Source organism: Balaenoptera physalus (assembly GCF_965194825.1).
Source record: "Balaenoptera physalus genome assembly, chromosome: 2".
Lineage (NCBI taxonomy): Eukaryota > Metazoa > Chordata > Mammalia > Artiodactyla > Balaenopteridae > Balaenoptera > Balaenoptera physalus.
The window spans coordinates 15,700,910-15,718,892 of record NC_138883.1 but is presented as its reverse complement, the minus strand read 5'-3'; the positions used below and the strand labels follow the sequence as shown (position 1 = coordinate 15,718,892).

General features: G+C 46.3%; 1 protein-coding gene across 7 annotated transcripts in view; it reads right to left on the bottom strand.

Annotated features, from left to right (window-relative positions):
• KCNK10 (potassium two pore domain channel subfamily K member 10) overlaps positions 1-17,983 on the bottom strand; it is a 165,671-nt gene that overhangs the window by 145,894 nt on the left and 1,794 nt on the right. For 5 of the 7 annotated variants that reach the window (XR_014260964.1, XM_082451347.1, XM_082451349.1 and 2 more), the window contains exon 1: positions 16,116-16,719. The exons of 1 other annotated variant lie outside the window; for it this stretch is intronic. Coding sequence is in view for 5 of the 6 variants with exons in the window: in XM_082451347.1 (XP_082307473.1) it covers positions 16,116-16,167 (52 nt within the window). In the remaining variant the exon portion in view is untranslated. Of the gene's footprint in view, positions 1-16,115; positions 16,720-17,009; positions 17,084-17,983 lie in introns of those variants that run through there. One more of the 7 variants, XM_082451346.1, reaches the window with a different exon arrangement.

Below are 17,983 nucleotides of genomic sequence, written 5' to 3'. Positions count from 1 at the left end.
CATGGAACATACGACAAAGACACATATCCCTGCCCAAGAGCCAGCTGGTAGTAGGCCTTTTCCTTCCACAAACACCTATGCCCACCACCCCGATGCTGCCACAGCAGCTGAGAAATGTATACTCCATCTCACATGTCTCAGGGAAAGTGCTGGGGCCGGGAGAGAGAGCCATCATACACTTCATAGTGTTTAATTACAATCTACTGCTAAAGACAAGGCGAGAAAGATGACATTTCCTCCATTACATCAGGTGACTGGATTGTTGGGCTTTGAATCCAGAAAATATATTTGTCCCTTCATTTTCATGTCTATAACTTTTCCAGTTCATGTCATTACCCTTGAAAAATGGACAAAAGAGCTAGACTGGCCAACACAAGTCCTGGAAGTCACCCTGTGGGTATCCAGCCACGAAACCATATCCTTCTCCATCAATCAGGTGGATGGAGAATATCAGGGTCCTGGGAGGAGGGACTCCCACAACCGCCGCAATGAGGAGGGGCCAGGCCTGGGGCATCCACACTCTTCTCGCTGGAGATGGTGCACAGCATGATGCAGAGGCCCAGTCAGAGGCCAGAAAGTGAATGACAAGAGGATGGCCTTGGATCCAACACAGACCTGGGTGCAAACCCCAGCTCAAGCACTTTCAACTTGGGTGGCCATTAGCAACTTTGGTTTCTTCATCTTCAAAATGGACCTAATACTACGTCTCAGATGACTGACATTCATTCAAAAATAGATACGGATGCTACGACATGAATGAGAAAATTACACTAAGTGAAAGAAGCCAGTCACAAGAAGCCACACGTTATACAATTCCATTCATATGAAATGTCCAGGACAGACATATACGTGGAGACAGAAAGGAGATTAGCGGTTGCCTGGGACTGGGAGAGAATGAGGGAAATTAGGGGTTGACAGCTAATGGGGATGAGGTTTCTTTTTGGAGTGATTTAGAAAATCTTCTAACATCATACAGTGGTAATGGTTGCACAACTCCATGAATAGAGTAAAAACCACTGAATTGTACATTTTAGATGGGTAATTTTTATGTTATGTAAATTATATCTGAATAAAGCTGTTTAAAAAAAAAAAAAACAGATCTGGAGCCCTCACTCTGTGCAGGTTCTTTGGAAGACCTGAGCATCTAGGTCACGTGGCCGAACATTAGGATTTTAACTGGAAGAACAAGCAAAGTGACTCAGGTTGCTGTGAAGAATGTTACGTCTTGTGTGTTATGCCCTGAGCACTGCGCCTGATGCAGACCTTCAGTAAATGGGTGCTACCAGTCACATCATCACCATCATTTATTAGGTGCCTCCTTGTGCCTGGTACTATGCTCCGTCCTTTGTGCCCATTGTCTCATTTAAGTTTCACAACATCGAAGGGATGGGTGCTGTGATCACTTCTGGTTCTCCGGTGGAAAACCAGGCAGAGAGAGGTAAGACCAGCAGCGTGGGAGTGCCGGAGCTGGGGGTCAAATCTGAGCTCTTGCACACTTTCTCATCACACACCCCTCCCCTCCAGCAGCACGTGGCCATCACTACCATCACCAGGCATCACAGGCAGGGCTCTCTCGATCACTAGAATTGGTTTAAAATAGAGCAGAAACCTCTGTTAGCTGCCAGCAGGATGGCTCCTACGGGTCTCTCCCAGCCACTCGGCTGAGAATCCTGGCAGTGGTGGCGCCGCTTCACCCCAACCCTGCCTGGAACTCCACGTAAGGCTCCCACAGCCCGCTGGATTTATAGTGGACACCCCAGGCAGTCCAACCAGATGCTGCCTCCTTAAGGCCTCCTGACCCAGGCTGGCACCCTTGACTCTGTTGGCCTCAGTCTGCCCCAGCATCCCAGATGTAGCAAAGAGGCTTCCAGACTCATAACAAACCAACTGGAGCCCCAATTTCCCCCTATTCAGAAGACGTGTAAATTTAGATACTTTGGAAATCATGTGTAGCAAAAAGTTCCCATCTGCCAGAGGGAGTGAGAGTATTTAATTACCAAACGTCTCAGCCTCTTGCAATTCCTCTGAGATTAATTTACATGTCATCATCATGAGGGAGACTCAACCTCCCGTCCCAGTGATACACACACAAGCCACAGAGTCCTAACTAACAAAGGTTCTTAATAAAATTTCAATATAAACTAGGCCTTCTTTGAAATCACTGCATTTTCTAACAGAATGTTGCTGCCTTCTGCAAGATCGACACTCATTCTCTACAAAATTAACAAACTAGACATTTTTTTCAAAAAGCAATGTAACATCAGAATGGTCTCGTTTTCACCCTTATCATAAAATTTTTTAAGCCCCTTTATTTGTCAAATGGGTGCCTAAGAGAGATTTCTGAAATGCGCAGGAAATCGATCTGAGTGTCTGTAAGAAAGGCGGAGAGCGCTGGCCAGGTGGTAAGTTTGAGGAGGGCAGGGACTCTGTGTTGTTCATCTCTTACCTCCAGGCCTGGAATAGTGGCGGGCACAAGGAAGGCACTCGGTAAATATGCACTGAATAAATGAATGAACATCTTCTCCAAGAGGCTGAACATACACCCATGTCCATACTTGTTATAGACTTACGGAAGATTTAGTTTGGAATCTCAGAACCAATATGTTCCAGGATCAGGAGAGCCATAGCTCTTCATCAATTCTTCTTTCCAAAGGGAGAAGAGAGACAAAGGCCCCTCCCCTGCTGGCATTACTGTGAGAGGCAGTATTGCTCACGGAGGTTAGATAAGGATGCAAACACGTGCTTTGTTCCCTCTTCGCTGTCTGGGCAAGTCACTTGACTTCTCTAGACTTCAGCGTTTTCCTTTGAGAAGCCGCAGAGAGTTTACATGTCTCAAAAGTCCTTCCCGATTTCTGAAGTGAGTTTAATGTGAACTGGGCTTTTACACAGTCACGGTTGGCCTTCAGTGACTTCCCCTCTCATCACCGCACATTCTGTCCCCTGCTTGGACCTGCGGCACCTCCATCCCACCTGCCCCCATCACACAATTCTATCCATGTCCAGTCTGCTCCCTACACGACTCCTCCCAAAGTCTGTATTCAACGCTCCTGACTTTTCCCTTCCCCACTTTACGCCAACCCATCAGTACGTTTTGTTCTGTGTTCCATTCCCTCTCAGCTCACGTCTCTCATAGAGACTTGATTAACTTGGCTGTACCAATGGGTAATTGAGAGTCTGTAAATTATGTGGAGAAGATATATTTGCGTTTTAAAAAGATGTGTTCCGGGGAGTCTGGGGGTAAATGGCTACATGTACATGTATGGCTGAGTCCCTTTGCTGTGCGCCTGAAACTATCACAGTGTTGTTAATCGGCTCTACTCCAACATAAAATAAAAAGTTTAAAAAAAAAAAGATGTGTTCTGGAGATGATGTTTTAATCCATGTTGACTTGCACCTGTCTCAGTGGCTAGACTGTGACTTTCCTGGGTATAAAGCCTCAGATCTTTCTCATCTTCCTGTGTCTAGCCCCATTTCCGCTGTCACTGACTCACAAAATGTTTAGGGAATAACCCCAAGGATGAATGAAAGGTTGCCGATGAACAGAGTAACTGATAGGTTTTAGGCAATCCGATGGTCACGGGAAGGAGTGCTGTGGGTCAGCTTGTAGACAGGGACTTAGAGGGGCTCCTCAAATCCCACCCCCTGTGCCGTTGGCTCCACTTCTCTTTAGAACTGAGTCTGAATACGAAGATTATTGCCTAATAAGCAGGCATTCATGCTCCTAGAGAAGCTGTGTTCTCACCCGGCCAGAGAAAGGGACCAGCACTTCATAGCTTCTCATTAATTCAGGCTTTGGGGAGGCCTTCCAAGCTGAGGCCACAAGGACTTGACAAGCAGGGGGTCCCATTATAGTCAAAGGAGAAATACCCCAATGCCACAATGCCTCCCGACACTCCAGGAACAAAGTGACAGCGGGTATGGAGGAGATGCTGGCAATTTTAATTAGGTCCATTATGCTAAACTGATAGCTGAATGCTTCTGAAAGGTGTTTGAAGTACAAAATATTGAATGCGCCATAGTTTTTGGTTTATTAATTAACTGACTCCAAATATAGAAATTATCACAGAATCAAAAGCCATGTAACAAAGCCAAGGAAAAGATTATATTAATTAAAAGAGATTGAAAATGCGGCAGCCATTGCTTTAAGATATACCTCCCCCTGCAAAAAAAAAAGAAAAAGAAAAAGATACACTTCCCATTTGCAACCAGAAGTTTAGAATTGGTTGTCATAAACCAAAGAGTCCAAGGAAAGCTTCTTTTCCTCCCCAAATGTTTCTCAAAAATTCCTATGATTCCTACAGGACAAGGAATCCCCCAGGTAAGTCCCACACCCAGCACCATGCCTGGCACATAGTAAGTATGTTCCATAAACATTTGCTGAATCAATCATTCGATTACAAATTATAATCATTTATAAGTGGTTTAAATAATCTTTAAAAATACAAATCTGACTGTGTCATCCCTCCTACTTTAAACTATTCAGTACCTTCCCATTATTCTCAGAAAAAAAAAAAAAAGCTCCTTCATATGAGCTACTATCCTCTGCATAATCTGGCAGCCACCCACCTCCGAATCCTCATGCCACCAGGACACACCTCACACTCTAACCAGGACCACAGTCCAGGTTTTCTGGCCAGAGACCAGTGGTCTATTTACTGTGCCTCACTGGCTTTCTCTGTTCTTTTATAACATATCCCCCAAAATCTAAGATCCAACCATGCAGTAAGTGCAGGAGTGTTATTCGAAACAATGAGTGTCATGAGCCACCATCATTATGCATGACTACAGTTAAATCTAGAGTACGTTCACTACATAACTATGCCTAATTTTTCATAGTAAAAATGGAAACGCTGAGGAAATGATGTGCATGTGGCTTAGTCTGGGTCACAATGAATCAGCTGTAGGTCCAGGAATTGAAAATGGGGGCTCAGGAAATGAAGAATTAGTCAGAAGTTAAAATCACCAGTGTAGAATCACCCTGAACGTCAGTCACTGTTCAGGGGTGAGGGTGGGGGTAGTTCCTGGATGAAGGAATAGAGGGGAAGGCTAGGGAACCAGAAGGTGGATACAATGGCATATCTGCATCCTGAGAATTTTTCAGCCCGTGGTTGCTATGGTTACAGACGCCATGAGAGTTGGCTCTGGAATGTGACAGGGCTCTCAGGCAGCCTCATTCAACCCACCCTCGCCCTGTCCTAGGGCCTCTCTTTGCCATTTTGTGGGAGAAGTAACATATTCAACAAAGCCCATGGTGGCACTCAAAAGACACTGTGTTCACTCTCCTCCACCCAGGACACAGAAGCTTCAGAACTGTCCTCAGACTATAAAGTCGTCTCCGGAATAATCCAGGCGTGCAATGTTTGGAAACGTGGGAACCTCAAAGACATCAAATGCATTCGGCTTCCTGGAAATCATTTTCTCTTCAAGAATGTGCAGAAAAAGCAACAAGGTGGTTAAAAAAAAAAAAGTGTGTTTACTCCAAATATAACAGAGAGTGGCTTCTCCCCGTGTGCTGGGTCCATCACCCCAGGCACACCATCCCTGCCGTCTTGGCTACATTCTGGTTTCACAGCGAAAAGAAACTGGGTATATCATGTGGCCATTTTTTGGTGAATATTTTATTGTGCTCCCTCACACATACAGACATAAGGTCTGCTGCAGAAACACACCAGATGCCCATGCCCTGACATTTCTACTGCCCAGCCTGAGGGATGTCCTGTTCTTCTGGCTTTATCCAAGGAGGTTGGGTTTTCAGTCCCTGAACGTGTAAAGGAAGAGGGCTGTCAAAGAAGGGCAATCTGTAAACGAAGTGGGTCCCTGAGTTGTCTCACTCAACCTCTGGTATCACAGTGAAAAGAAATTGGGTATATCATGCAGTCATTTTTTGGTGAATATTTTACAGATCCACATGTAGAATGGTGCCCACCCAAAAGAGGCTGAATAGATGCTTTTTGTATTTGAAAAATCTGCTTGGACTGGTTGGTATATTGTGATCTACTACAAGACCATATATTCATATTTTATATAAATCATCATCATACTCGCTGTCTTTCTAAAATACCGTTCGGAGCAGTGGGTGATAAGAGGGGTAAATGGAATTCAGTGACTTATGGTTCTGTGGGTAAGTGGGAAATGCAGGGTTAAACAAAATCAGCCTGGTCTCTGCACTGCAGGATTGATTCTCAGGGGAGGTGTACAAGGTACAGGTGAGATTCTCAGGGGTGTAGAAGGTACAGGTGAGATTCTCAGGGGAGGTGTAGAAGGTACAGGTGAGAGCTCCAGCGTTAACACACCCCCGGCATCAAGTCATAGAGCTACGAGGTAACTTTGGGCAAGTTGCTTAAGCTCTGCAGGCCTCAGCCTCATCATTCAGAAAGCAGGGATAATCATTTCACCTGTTTCTTTGGACTATAAAGAGGACTACATGAGATTATGACTCTAAAGCACTTTGCACAGTGCCTGGCACTTAGTACATATTCAATAAGAAATAAGGGGAAATGCTTATGGTGATTTTTAAATATTTCCTCAAACTCTTTCACACTCCCTCCTTCCAAAGTGAGCTTAATCACCCCTCCTCCCCAAATGCGGACTAAATTTAGTGACTCGCATCTAATGAAAAGAATGAGATAGCAAATCCATTTGTGACAACACAGATGGACCTTGAGGACATTATGCTAAGAGAAATAAGTCAAACAGAGAAAGACAAATACGGGGTGATCTCACTTCTATATGGAATCTAAAAAAACCCAACTCATAAAAATAGAGAAGAGACTGGTGGTTACCAAAGGCAAGGGGTGGGGAGTGGGCAAAATGAGTGAAGGGGATCAAAAGATACACACTTCCAGCTATAAGATAAGTAAGTCCCAGGGATGTAATGTACAGCATGGTGACTATAGTTAACAATCCTCTATTATATATTTGAAAGTTGCTAAAAGAGTAGATCTTAAAAGTTCTCATCATAAAAATATTGTAACTATGTGAAGTGATGGATGTAGACTAAACTTACTGTGGTAATCATTTCATAATAGATAAAGATATCAAATCATTATGTTGTACACTGAAAACTAATACAATGTTTTATGTCAATTATATCTCAGTAAAACTGGATGAAAAAACAAAGCATGTGGTGGTAGTGACAATGTATGATTTCTGAGGTTAGGTTACAAAAGGCATTCAATTCCACCTTGTTCTCTCTTGAAGCGCTTACTCTGGAAGACGCCAGCCATGTTGTGAGGACACTCAAGCAGCCCGTGGAGAGATTCACATTGGCAGGAAATGAGGTCTCTCCCCAACAACCAGCGGCAATTTGCAAGTCACATGAGAAAGCCATCTCAGAAGCAGATCCCCCAGCCCCAGTTAAGCTCTCAGATGACAGCAGCCCCAGCCAACATCTGACCATAACCACTGAGTGACTCCCAGCCAGATGACACAGCTAAGCCATTCCTGATTTCCTGATCCACAGAAACTGTGAGATAATCAACACTGATCATTGGTTTAAGCCACTAAATGTTGGGGTCATTTGTTACACAGCAATATCAGCTCTCCAGGAGGGAATGAGCATGCATCATTCTGCAATCTGACATGGCCCTGAAAACATTTTCTTTCACACAGCATCTGGTAAGACTAGTTTGTATCTCACGGAACACACCTTGGGAAATGTTGGTCGAGAACTTAACAGTTTATAAAGCTTGTTAACATTTATTCTCTCATTTGATCGTCTCAGCAAATGTGAAGCAGGTGTTACTGGGCTCTTTATTTTACCCAGGAGAGAACTAAGGATCCAAAAGCTTAAGTGACTTGCCCAGTTTCACACAGCTAATAAAATTGGTAGAACGGTAACTCAGTTTGATTATTATGATTCTAAACCATGTTTTTTCTCTGTTCTTTTCTCTGGTTTGACTAGAACAGTTTAGGTTGTTTAAACCTGGAATAAGAATATGGGGAGTCTAAACGAGTGCCAGGAACGGGGGTGCTCTGTGCAACAGGCCACCCTCCCAAATGATCTGGAGAGTGAACCACGTGCTTCCGAAGCATCTGGGAGCTAGAGCCTTCCCTGACTTCTACAGAACAGGGGCTCCTTCAGCCGTGATAATAACATAATGCAGGTACCACTCAGGGGGCTCTTATGACAATCTAGCACTCTTCTGAGAGCTTTGTATATATCACTTCATTGAATCTACATAACAAACCAAGGAAGTACAGGCTGTCATCATCTCCACCTTACAGATGAGGAGACCAAGTCACAGAGAAATGAAGCAGCTTGCCCAAATCAGCCACTAATCAGTGATGGAGCTCAAATTGGGACCCAGGCGATCTAAGACTATCACGGCATGAAGGGGCCCTATCAAGCAATGTCCCAACTCTCTCCTTTTCCATAAGAATGGAAGAGCTGGAACTAGCACCGAGATCCTCCCACCCTAAGCTCCTATAATGTACAGAGGGTGGCATCTAGCCCAGAGGCTAGGTTCAATGAATATAACATGCATTTATGCCTGTCAAGTTATTTTAAGGAGGTATATGCTGAACCCGCTCTACTAAACTGCTTCCCATATAGCCTCAAATTCCACCATGAGAAATGAATGCCTTTGGCCTAAAGCGATATTCTCAACTGGTGGACTGAATGTTCAATTGCCCAGTATCACAGGATACTGAGCGTCTCTATTTAACCTGTCAGGCTCATATCACATTAAATTTGGTAAGTTACACTATTTATCTTTATCCTAAAATACTTAATGTGTTATTTGGGGGACCCACAGGGCTGTTTACAAATTAGAAACTCATTTCTTGGTAGTAAAATTGTTGCTAGCTTGTATGTCAGAATTACAAATACCAGCATTTTAGCCCATTCTGCAAAGGTCACCATGACTTTCAGACTCTCTATCTCTCGAGCAAATCTGCATTGACTCTTCAAGTATCTCTTTTTACACTGTAAACACTACCTTTGCTCCTACATTGGGTAGTTGAATGAAAAAAATTAGAATCCTTTGCATAAGAGATAGCATTTGAAATTAGAACTCTGTAGAAATCGGGGGTGGAGGGAGGGTGGAAGGGGGAGAATAAAGGAAGGAAGGAAAAACAGAAGGGAGGGAGGAATAAGGGAGTTCCCTGTGGTCCCATGATTTATGTATGGCAGGGCTTGACTCTACAAATCCTATACTTTGCCACCGTTCCGCTTTGCTTCAAAGTTCCCTCTAGGGAAAAAGAAAGTAAAGTTATTGGTAGTACAGAAACTGGAATCCCCTGAAATCCTGCTACCTACCCCTCCACACAACCTCTTCTGCCCACCCCTATCTGCCTCCCTGGCTCTGGGAATAGAGGAAAAAGAGACTACAGCTCCCCTGTGACCACCCCCTCCCATGCCAATGGTTCTGGCCCTCAACCCCCAGTCCAACCCTACAAGGAAGATGAGAATGCCAGCTTTCATTTTCAATTCATAGTACTCAGTCGCAGACACTTACAAGGGAGAAAAAACATCTCACACTGTGTCTGCAAACCACAAATCAATGTTCTAGGAAGTAAATATGAGGTTTTTGTTTCTCCATTTTCTCTCATTACTCTGGATAACAGTAATTAATGAGCCTGATACAGTAAAGTCTCTGCTGAGAGGACCATTAGGACCAGAGCCCAAAAGTGGTCAAAAGCCCTTTGACTTCTGTGAGAAACCTGCCAGGTGGGTGTGACCAACATGGTGCTGGTGCCACGTTGAGGTAGATTACATAACCAAGTCATGCAGAGCTGAGCCCCTAACCAACGCTAACCCTTGCTGGCTCCTCCAGTAAGTGCCCTTCATAACAGAACCTGAGTGCAGCAAAAGACGGTCACTTTTATTCACTTTGCTGCTTCAGCCAAGGGAGCTGTCCAAACTGAAACTTCCTAATTGGCTTCCAGTAAAATGGCTTCCTTCTATTTCTTCACTGAACTCTCTAATTCCCCACGGACTAAAAGTAAAATGAATCCACTACCTCAAAAAAGGTACATTTTACTTTTTCTTACCAACGGTGGGCCCCTAGCACTGTGCCTACATTAAACACCATATCTCAGTTGTGGTGAAATGTCCCAATTTGGGGCAAGATGTGGATTGTGTTTTTTTAATGCATCTGATTTAAGATGATGCTCATATACAGCCTTCTATGGACTGAATTGTGTCCCACACACCCACCCCAAAAAATTCATATTTTGAAACCTAAACCCCAAACATAAATGAAGTAGAGATAGGGCCTTTAGGAGGTAATTAACATTAAATGAGGTCATAATGGTGGGGTTCCCATTCAATAGGGCTGGTGCCCTTTAAGAAGAGGAAGAAACATCAGAGTACACTCTCTCCATCATGTGAGGCAAGAAGGTGGCCATTTGCAGCCCAAGAAGAGAGCTCTCACCAGACACCAACCTTGCTAATACCATGGTCTTGGACTTCCAGTCTTCAAAACTGTGCGAAAATAAATTTCTGTTGTTTCAGCCACTCTGTCTGTGATATTTTGTTATGACAGCCTGGGCAGACTCACAGAGAGCCAAAGTACAGATGTTTCAGAAACGGGGTGGAATAGCAAAGTCGACCGACCCAGTTTTAATTCCACCCAGTGATCACTGGGATTGGCAAAAGGATGATGAAACTCCCTTGGACACTGCTGAAAAAGAACCTGAGCCAAATCTTGGCCCAGACAGTCTTCGGAACATCTTTCCTCTTTACTTTCTAGGATAATTGTGATTTTGGCACATTATTAATCCCATTTGGAAAGCTGATCTCCTGAAAGTTGGATATTAAATCAAAAGATTACTTTCTTTCCAGAAAATCTAAGCTATACAAATTGTGTTTGGAAACACATTAACAAAGATGGCACTCAACTGATCTTACAGGTTGAGCATGAATCATATTCACAAGAGAGCAAAATCTCTTTTTAACCAAGAAAGCAGAAGCGGGATCCAAGGGTCTTCAATGAACTCATGGGATAAAGTGCTGGCCAGTGCAAGTACAACCTGAAGAAAACCACCATCAGCTAAGGGCTCACTGATCAACCGAAAGCCTTCTTCCTCTAAATCTCTCAGAGAAATCTCTGAATACACTTTTGGATAGGAAAGAATGGGAGAGTGTGGAACGGACAAAAATCCTGGGAGGGAGGAAAGCTTGAGGGAAATTTCCCTGGACGTAAGCATCAGAAGGCCTGGGTTGGCCCCAGCACTGCCTGTTGGCAGCCTTGGGCCCCCAAATAAATCATTTACTTGTTCTATTCCCATCAGTAAATCTAAGACTCCAATACTGACAAAACTAGAACAAATGAGATAATTTGTAAAAAGCGTTCTATAAACTGAAAGGTGATACACACATAAGATACAGGCCTCTCTGGAATTTTGCACTAAACTATGCACTAAAAATGCAGCTTTAAAAAAGAAATCCAGCTCCAGATCTGAGGCTTTGCTTCTTTCTTAAGTGGATTTAACTACCTAAAATGAGCTGCACACCAGTGACCAACATGCACCAAATTATTAACTGGACACCAACCGTATCTTTGTCAGGCTACATCTGCCCACCCACCTGCCCCCACCTCACCTCCACTCCTGGTGAGAAGGCAAACAGAAGGAAAACAGTCTGCTGGAGGCTCTGGAGAGCTGGGAGCTTGCAAGGAAGTGGGAATATCAGTGTCCTTTCCAATACCCCATTAATTAGGGATATTATTATCCTATTATTATTTGTCCTTTGCCATTTGTAGCTTAAAAGAGTGCTGGAATTTCCACCATGCTCGAAGCCTTAGAGATCCTCTCTGATCCATCCTACATACATTCAGCAAAAGGTTATTGAGCATCCACTATGTGCCAGGCACTTGCCAGGGCCTGGGATTAAGACAGTGAACAGGACAGGGAACATTCCTGCTTGTTGGACTCATGCGCTAGCAAGGGAGGCTGGCATCAAAGGTGACACATGAGCAAGTAAGATGGTTTCAGATCATGACAAGTACCAAGAAGACAACTGAACAGGAGACGTAAGAGAAAGCGATAGGGCTGGGGAACGAGAGGCGAGGCCTTCAGATGGGACAGGGAAGCCCTTGCTAACAAGGTGATATTTGAACTGAGATTTAAAGGATGGAAAAGAGCCAGCCACGCTAACATACATTTATAAGCAATGGAAAGTGCAAGTGCAAAGGCCCTGAGACAGGAACACGTCTGATCTATTTGAGGAACAAAAGGAAGCCAAATGGTCCAGAGGTCAGCTCAAGGGGGATGTTGAAGAGATGGGATCAAAGAGGCCATGTCAATGGCCTCCTTGCACATGGGAGGAAGGTTAAGCACAGAGAGGCTAAGTGAGCAGCCCAAAGTCACACAGCTAATTATTGCTACAGCTTGTTTTAGAAACTAATTCTTTTGCCCCAAAACTGAGTTTTTTACACTATAATGATCTGATTGCCTCAAGCTGTAGGGATATTGTTTGCTGATCTTACTGGTTTTTAAAAGCTTTTAACATATATCAAAGCAGATAGCCAATCCCAATTTTCAGCAGAAGATCATCAACAAGTGATCCCAGTGATTTAAAATGCATATAAATTCTGCTATGAAAGCCAATACTTAGTGCCAACCCACTTTTGTGTAGGTCCTCCACAAACAGTCACTGTGTGCTAAAGGCTTAGCTTTACAAATATGGAGGAAGGCCATAGCTCACCAGAGAATAATCATTTTACACTTAGGTCTTATTTTTGCACCTAAACCTCTTAACAGTGCTTTGCTTAATTCACCCAAGTGCAATCAAAACCACTCTGTTCTCAAACCACCTTCATTTTGTGCTATTAAATTGTCAGGTAATAGGGCTGTAAGCAAAACATCATAATTACAACTTCCTTCCAAAATCAGTGAGCACAGCCACCTGAAGGTGCAAGTCTGTTCATTCCCGAATTCTAAGGAACTGTCCCTCCTCTTTTCTATTATAATGTTAGGTTCTCCTTCATCTTTCCCTTGCTAAACACATTTGGTCTATGTAAACCCAAACTTCCAAAGAACAGACCCAATGTCTGTCCAGTAGCCAGTGACTGCCCGCCCCCCAGAGGTAGATGCAGAGATAATATTTGGTTAGACGGGTTAATGGAGAAAGGAATGAGTGAGAAAGACTGATTCACTGCTTCACCCTTCTCTTCCTCTTCCCCCTCCTCCTCCTCCTCTCTCTTATACTCTTCCTCCTTGAAAGAAGCTTCTCCAGTCCCTGAGCTCTGGGAACCTCACCAGGCAGGAGCCAGAGGTACAATAACATAAGGAACAGATGGGAAGAGTGTTTAAGGGCCCATATTTTAGTCTGACCCCACCACCCACTAGCTGTGTGGCCTCGGATAAGTTACTCAACCTCTCTGTTCCTCAATTCCCTCACCTCTAAAATTAGGATCATCTCTTCTGTCTATGATTAAATAAAGAACATTAAATTAATCTTCTGGTTAAATAATAATTAATAATAAATAATTTAATAAATAATTTAATTAATTCATTAATATATGTGCACCTAGTTCTATGCTGGTGTGAGATATGGTACCCTCATTCCCCACTCTCTTCCTGCCTCCACGCCCTGGCTAGGAAAGACTACTGTCACCCACACCTCCAGGAACAATTGTGCCTCAAGTCAGAGCACACTACTAAAAGGCAGCTCAGTGGTGTCCTGACGGCAATCAAGGGTCAAACGGGGACAATAACACTGTGCCATCAGATAAGTATTGTGAGAATAACTGTATGAAATTACGTACATCAAACACCTGGCACGCAATGATTGCTCGCTGAATGCTGTGACTTTTATCAGGGTCTCTTCATTTTTAGCATCATTAGTTGTGACTATAGACACCACTTGCCTGCTTCTTCACTGTTTTAGGCTGTAAACTGTGGGATTCATCTGTGTTTATCACTGTGACATAAATAGATAGAATGATTATATAGAAATGTATTTTAAAAGCCAAGGCAAGCTTCACAAAATCAGCCCCACAGCCCTCCCTATCAGAGCTCCTTGAAAATAACTGATCTGATATTTTAGACAACAGCCCACTTGACCCATCTCTTGGATGACTCTGAGACGTCTCCCACTCAACAGGTCCTGGGCTGAACTCCTGAGTTTTCCCTCAAGACTACTCCTGCCCTGGCTGCCTTCCCAATCATTCCAACTACTCCACCTCCACACTTTATTCACACAAAGCCTGTATTTTGTACCCTCCCTCGCTCTCTACTCCATCCATTTCTCCATCTCCACAGCCACCACCATGGTCCACACTACTATCGTATCTGGTCCCTCACATCCACAAGAGCCACATAGCACTTGTTTTGAAACTTAGTTCAGATCATGTCGCTCCTCAGCTTGAAACACTCCAACCTCCCAATCCACAATTCCCCCCTACCTGCAACAACACGAGGCTTTGAACTGAGATTTATGGATTTTTGGATTTATGGATTTATGAGACCCTATGGATTCACCAGCCACACCTCAAAACACATGCTCTCTCGCTCTCTGCTCCAGCCATGGAAACTTCCTTTCAGGTCGTCAAATATACATGCTCCCTCTGCCTCAGGGCCTTTGCACTTGCTGTTCCTTCTTCTGCAAGTTCCCGTCTTCGTTAGCCAATTAATCCCTACATATCCTCCAGGTCTCAGCACAAATATCTGACTATCTTCCCTGACTATCCGCCTCCTCTGGTTCTTGTCAGTCTCTTCCATCTGATGCTTTCTTAAAACCTTGATGCTCTTCTTCATGGAACATGTATAAACTTGTAATTATGCTCTTCTGTGCCATGATTGATTTAGGTCTGTCTCCCTCACTATAAACTCCAAGAAGGCAGAGCTTTTGTCTGTAGTATTCTGACTGTGTTTCCTGTGCCTGGGACAGCATTTGGTTTGTAGTAGATAGTCAATAAATATGTTTTGCAAGGATTCCTCCCCCCCGCAAAAAAGAAAACAAACAGACAAAAAACAGGCACACTTCCATATTTCCAGAGATCTAGAGACAAAATAAAAGGTCTGGGTTGTATTTAACAGCACTGGTTGTATTAACAGCACTGGTGTTAGAATAGGCAATGTCTCTTCACTCTGTCTTCAGTACCCAGTCAATTCCTAAGACATTTATTCAACAATGACTGGGTTTCCTCTCTTCCAGTCTGGAGAAGAGAAGAAATGCACTCATTAAAAAAACACTAAACACACACACAGATACATACACATCAAATAAACAAATTTCAACCCCAATTCGCACAGCGGCGTTGCCTCGCCCAACTCAGCCTTCAGAAATGCTTGTCAAAAGCATGACAAAAGCAAGAGCATTCTTGTCAAAACTGGACACGAGGTTTCAACTTGTTCTGCTCCCATAGTGATCACTCACGAGAAGCCTTAACATCTGTATGCTAATTACAGACACCCTGGATGACCCTAGGCACACACAAATCTGCCTAAATCACTCCCTTTTGAGCCCAGGGACCACTGTCTAACATTCGTAAAAGCTTGTAAATGACACTACTACTCCGGCGTGCTTCCCTCCCCGAGCCCTTACCTGCCCCACCCTTTTCGAAAACCACTCCCCCCTCCCCCTTCTACTCCCATCTGAGCCAACCTAGCTGCGTGGTTTGGTAATAAGATTGAGCGAAGATTTGGAAGGCCCCGTGGGCTTCATTATTCCGCATGCCCTAGAGAAGGGCCACCTCCAGGGGCTGTTGCTGCGGCTCCGAGCCCCACTTGCTGCCAGGAAACCTTTCCCGCTGAGGACACCCTGCCAGGCGGTGCAGCTTCAGGTCCAAGGGGAGGCACCCCACCCATCTGCCAGAGACAAAGATTACTAGAAACAAAGGACACACACACACACATACACACCCACAAAGTCAGAAGGAAATACCGACACTTGGTGCGATTTCAAGCCAAACACCCAGCTTGGTGTATCTTTAAACAGATTTTAAAACAATCCAGGAGGGACACTGATTATGTGATAATGACAGGCACTATCTGGGTTTGGCACCCACGCTGCCTCCGCCCTCCTCCCACCCGCGCTGCAGTTCCCAGGCGAATTTTCCAGCCTCAGGACACAGGCTGCCAGGAGCAAGAGTGCTTCCAGTCAAGGAAGCGCGCACACGCCGGAGACAGAGGCAGGGCCAGGGCGGTCAAAAGTAGGAAATACCAACCTTTAGGATCCCAGTTCACCTGTTTTCTTGGAGTCTCGATTGGAAATTTCATTGCTCCGTTGCCCAGAAGGGGAGGAAATGAAAAGGATCAAAATAATAATAAAGTCCTCAAGCTTTATACGCCTCGGTACAGCAGTCCAACAAAACAATTTCCAAGGATGGGGGAGCCTTGGACTGGGTCGTGGAGGAACCCCAGAGAAAGACAAGTGGAAAAGGTTTGGCTTAGGAGAGAACTGGAGACTGCTTGGGTGTTTGCACCGGGTGAGGGGTGGCCGGCAGCAGCCCCTCGGGTAAAAGGGAAAGTAAGACCGGCGAGGGGTGGATGGAGAGGGAGGCTCGGGAAGATGAAAGAGCCAAGCTGCTTCGCAAGTGCTGTGCCGGCAGGTTGGGGGCAGAGCAGCCGGAGGGCCGGCGCGAGGGAGAAGCCCACTGCAGTGTCACTCCAGCCCCTGAAGGCGTGTGCTCACACACTCCCGCACACACACACTCGCACACACTCGCCCGGGCGCGCGCTCGGGCGGGCACGTCAGCCTCGCTCGGCCGCGCAGAGCGCACAAGCCCCACCCCGGCCGCGGCTACTCGCCCCCGAGCGACGCCCCCAACTCCCCACCCAGCGAAAGCCATTGGACGTAGGGGTGGCGCGGCGCCCGGGGAGCGCGCGGCGAAGACTACCCTCCCCGCGGCGCGCCTCAAAAGCCGCGCCACGCTGGAGGGCGCGCAGCGGGTGGAGGGGCCCCGCCAGGGAGGCGCACTCGGCCACCAGCGCCCGGGCTGGGACAGCGGCCGGCCGTGGACTTGCCGGCGCGTCCGCTGGAGGTGGCGGGAGGCGGCGGGCGCGGCGGCCCGGAAGCCGCGGTGGGGCGGGGAGCCGGCGGCCAGCGCGCCGCTACTTACTGGCTAGACCCGCCGGCGGGCGGGCGGGCTTGGAGGCGGCCGCGGCGTGCTCCGTGGAGTTGCAGCCGGAGACACGCTTGGCTGCTTGGAAGGCGCTGCAGGAGGCGGAGGAAGGGCCGCGGCGGTCCCTCCGCAGACCTCTGCCTCGAGGGAGACCTCCTGTCACCGCTTCCACCCTGGGCGCACCCCCATCTGCTTTTCTCACTTCATGTTTTCACTCCAGTCCCCTCCCGCGCCTGGCCCTCCCGCCAGCACCCGAACCCACGTCCCCAGCGCGCTCCGAGGAGGCCGGTGCCAGCCATGAGCCTTTTGTTCTGGGACCGCTCCGCGTCGGCTGCGCTCTCCCCGCCCCGGGAAGCTCGCTCCCCAGGCGCAGCCCGGTCCCTTCCCCAACCACCTGCAGCCCGGCTGGGGCCTCTGCTCGGAGGCCGGGGAGGGGGGCTGGAGAGAGGCGCCGCCACCCCTGAGGACAGCGGAGTTGCCAAGACTTGGCGGCCCCGGGAGCCCGAGGGCCCGGCAGGGGCAGGTGCAAAGGAACCCCAGACATGTTCCCGGAAAGAAGCTAAACCTGGCGCATTCCCCCTTCCCCCACTCACACTGCCCGCTCCTGAAGCCGCACAGGGGCTTGCGGTGGGACCTCAGTGTCCAGAAGAACCTGGTGGTGGTGAGATGCTCTTGAATGGGCTACTCGAAGTACCAATAAAAATAATGTTTACAACTTACTTCGGATACCTAACGACAGAGACTTGCACAGAGTAGATGCTCAACAAATGCCTGCTAAATGAACGCATGAACTGCATGAAGCAGTGTTGGACCGGAAGTAGTTTAAGTCACCGTCCAGTCACTGCCCATTTTACATGTATCTTGAACCCCTTCTATGTGCCATCACTGCGCTAGGTGCTGACGATATGGCAGAGCAAGACTGACATGGGCCTTGCCTTCATAGGGCTTACTGTCTAGTGCCAGGAGGTCGG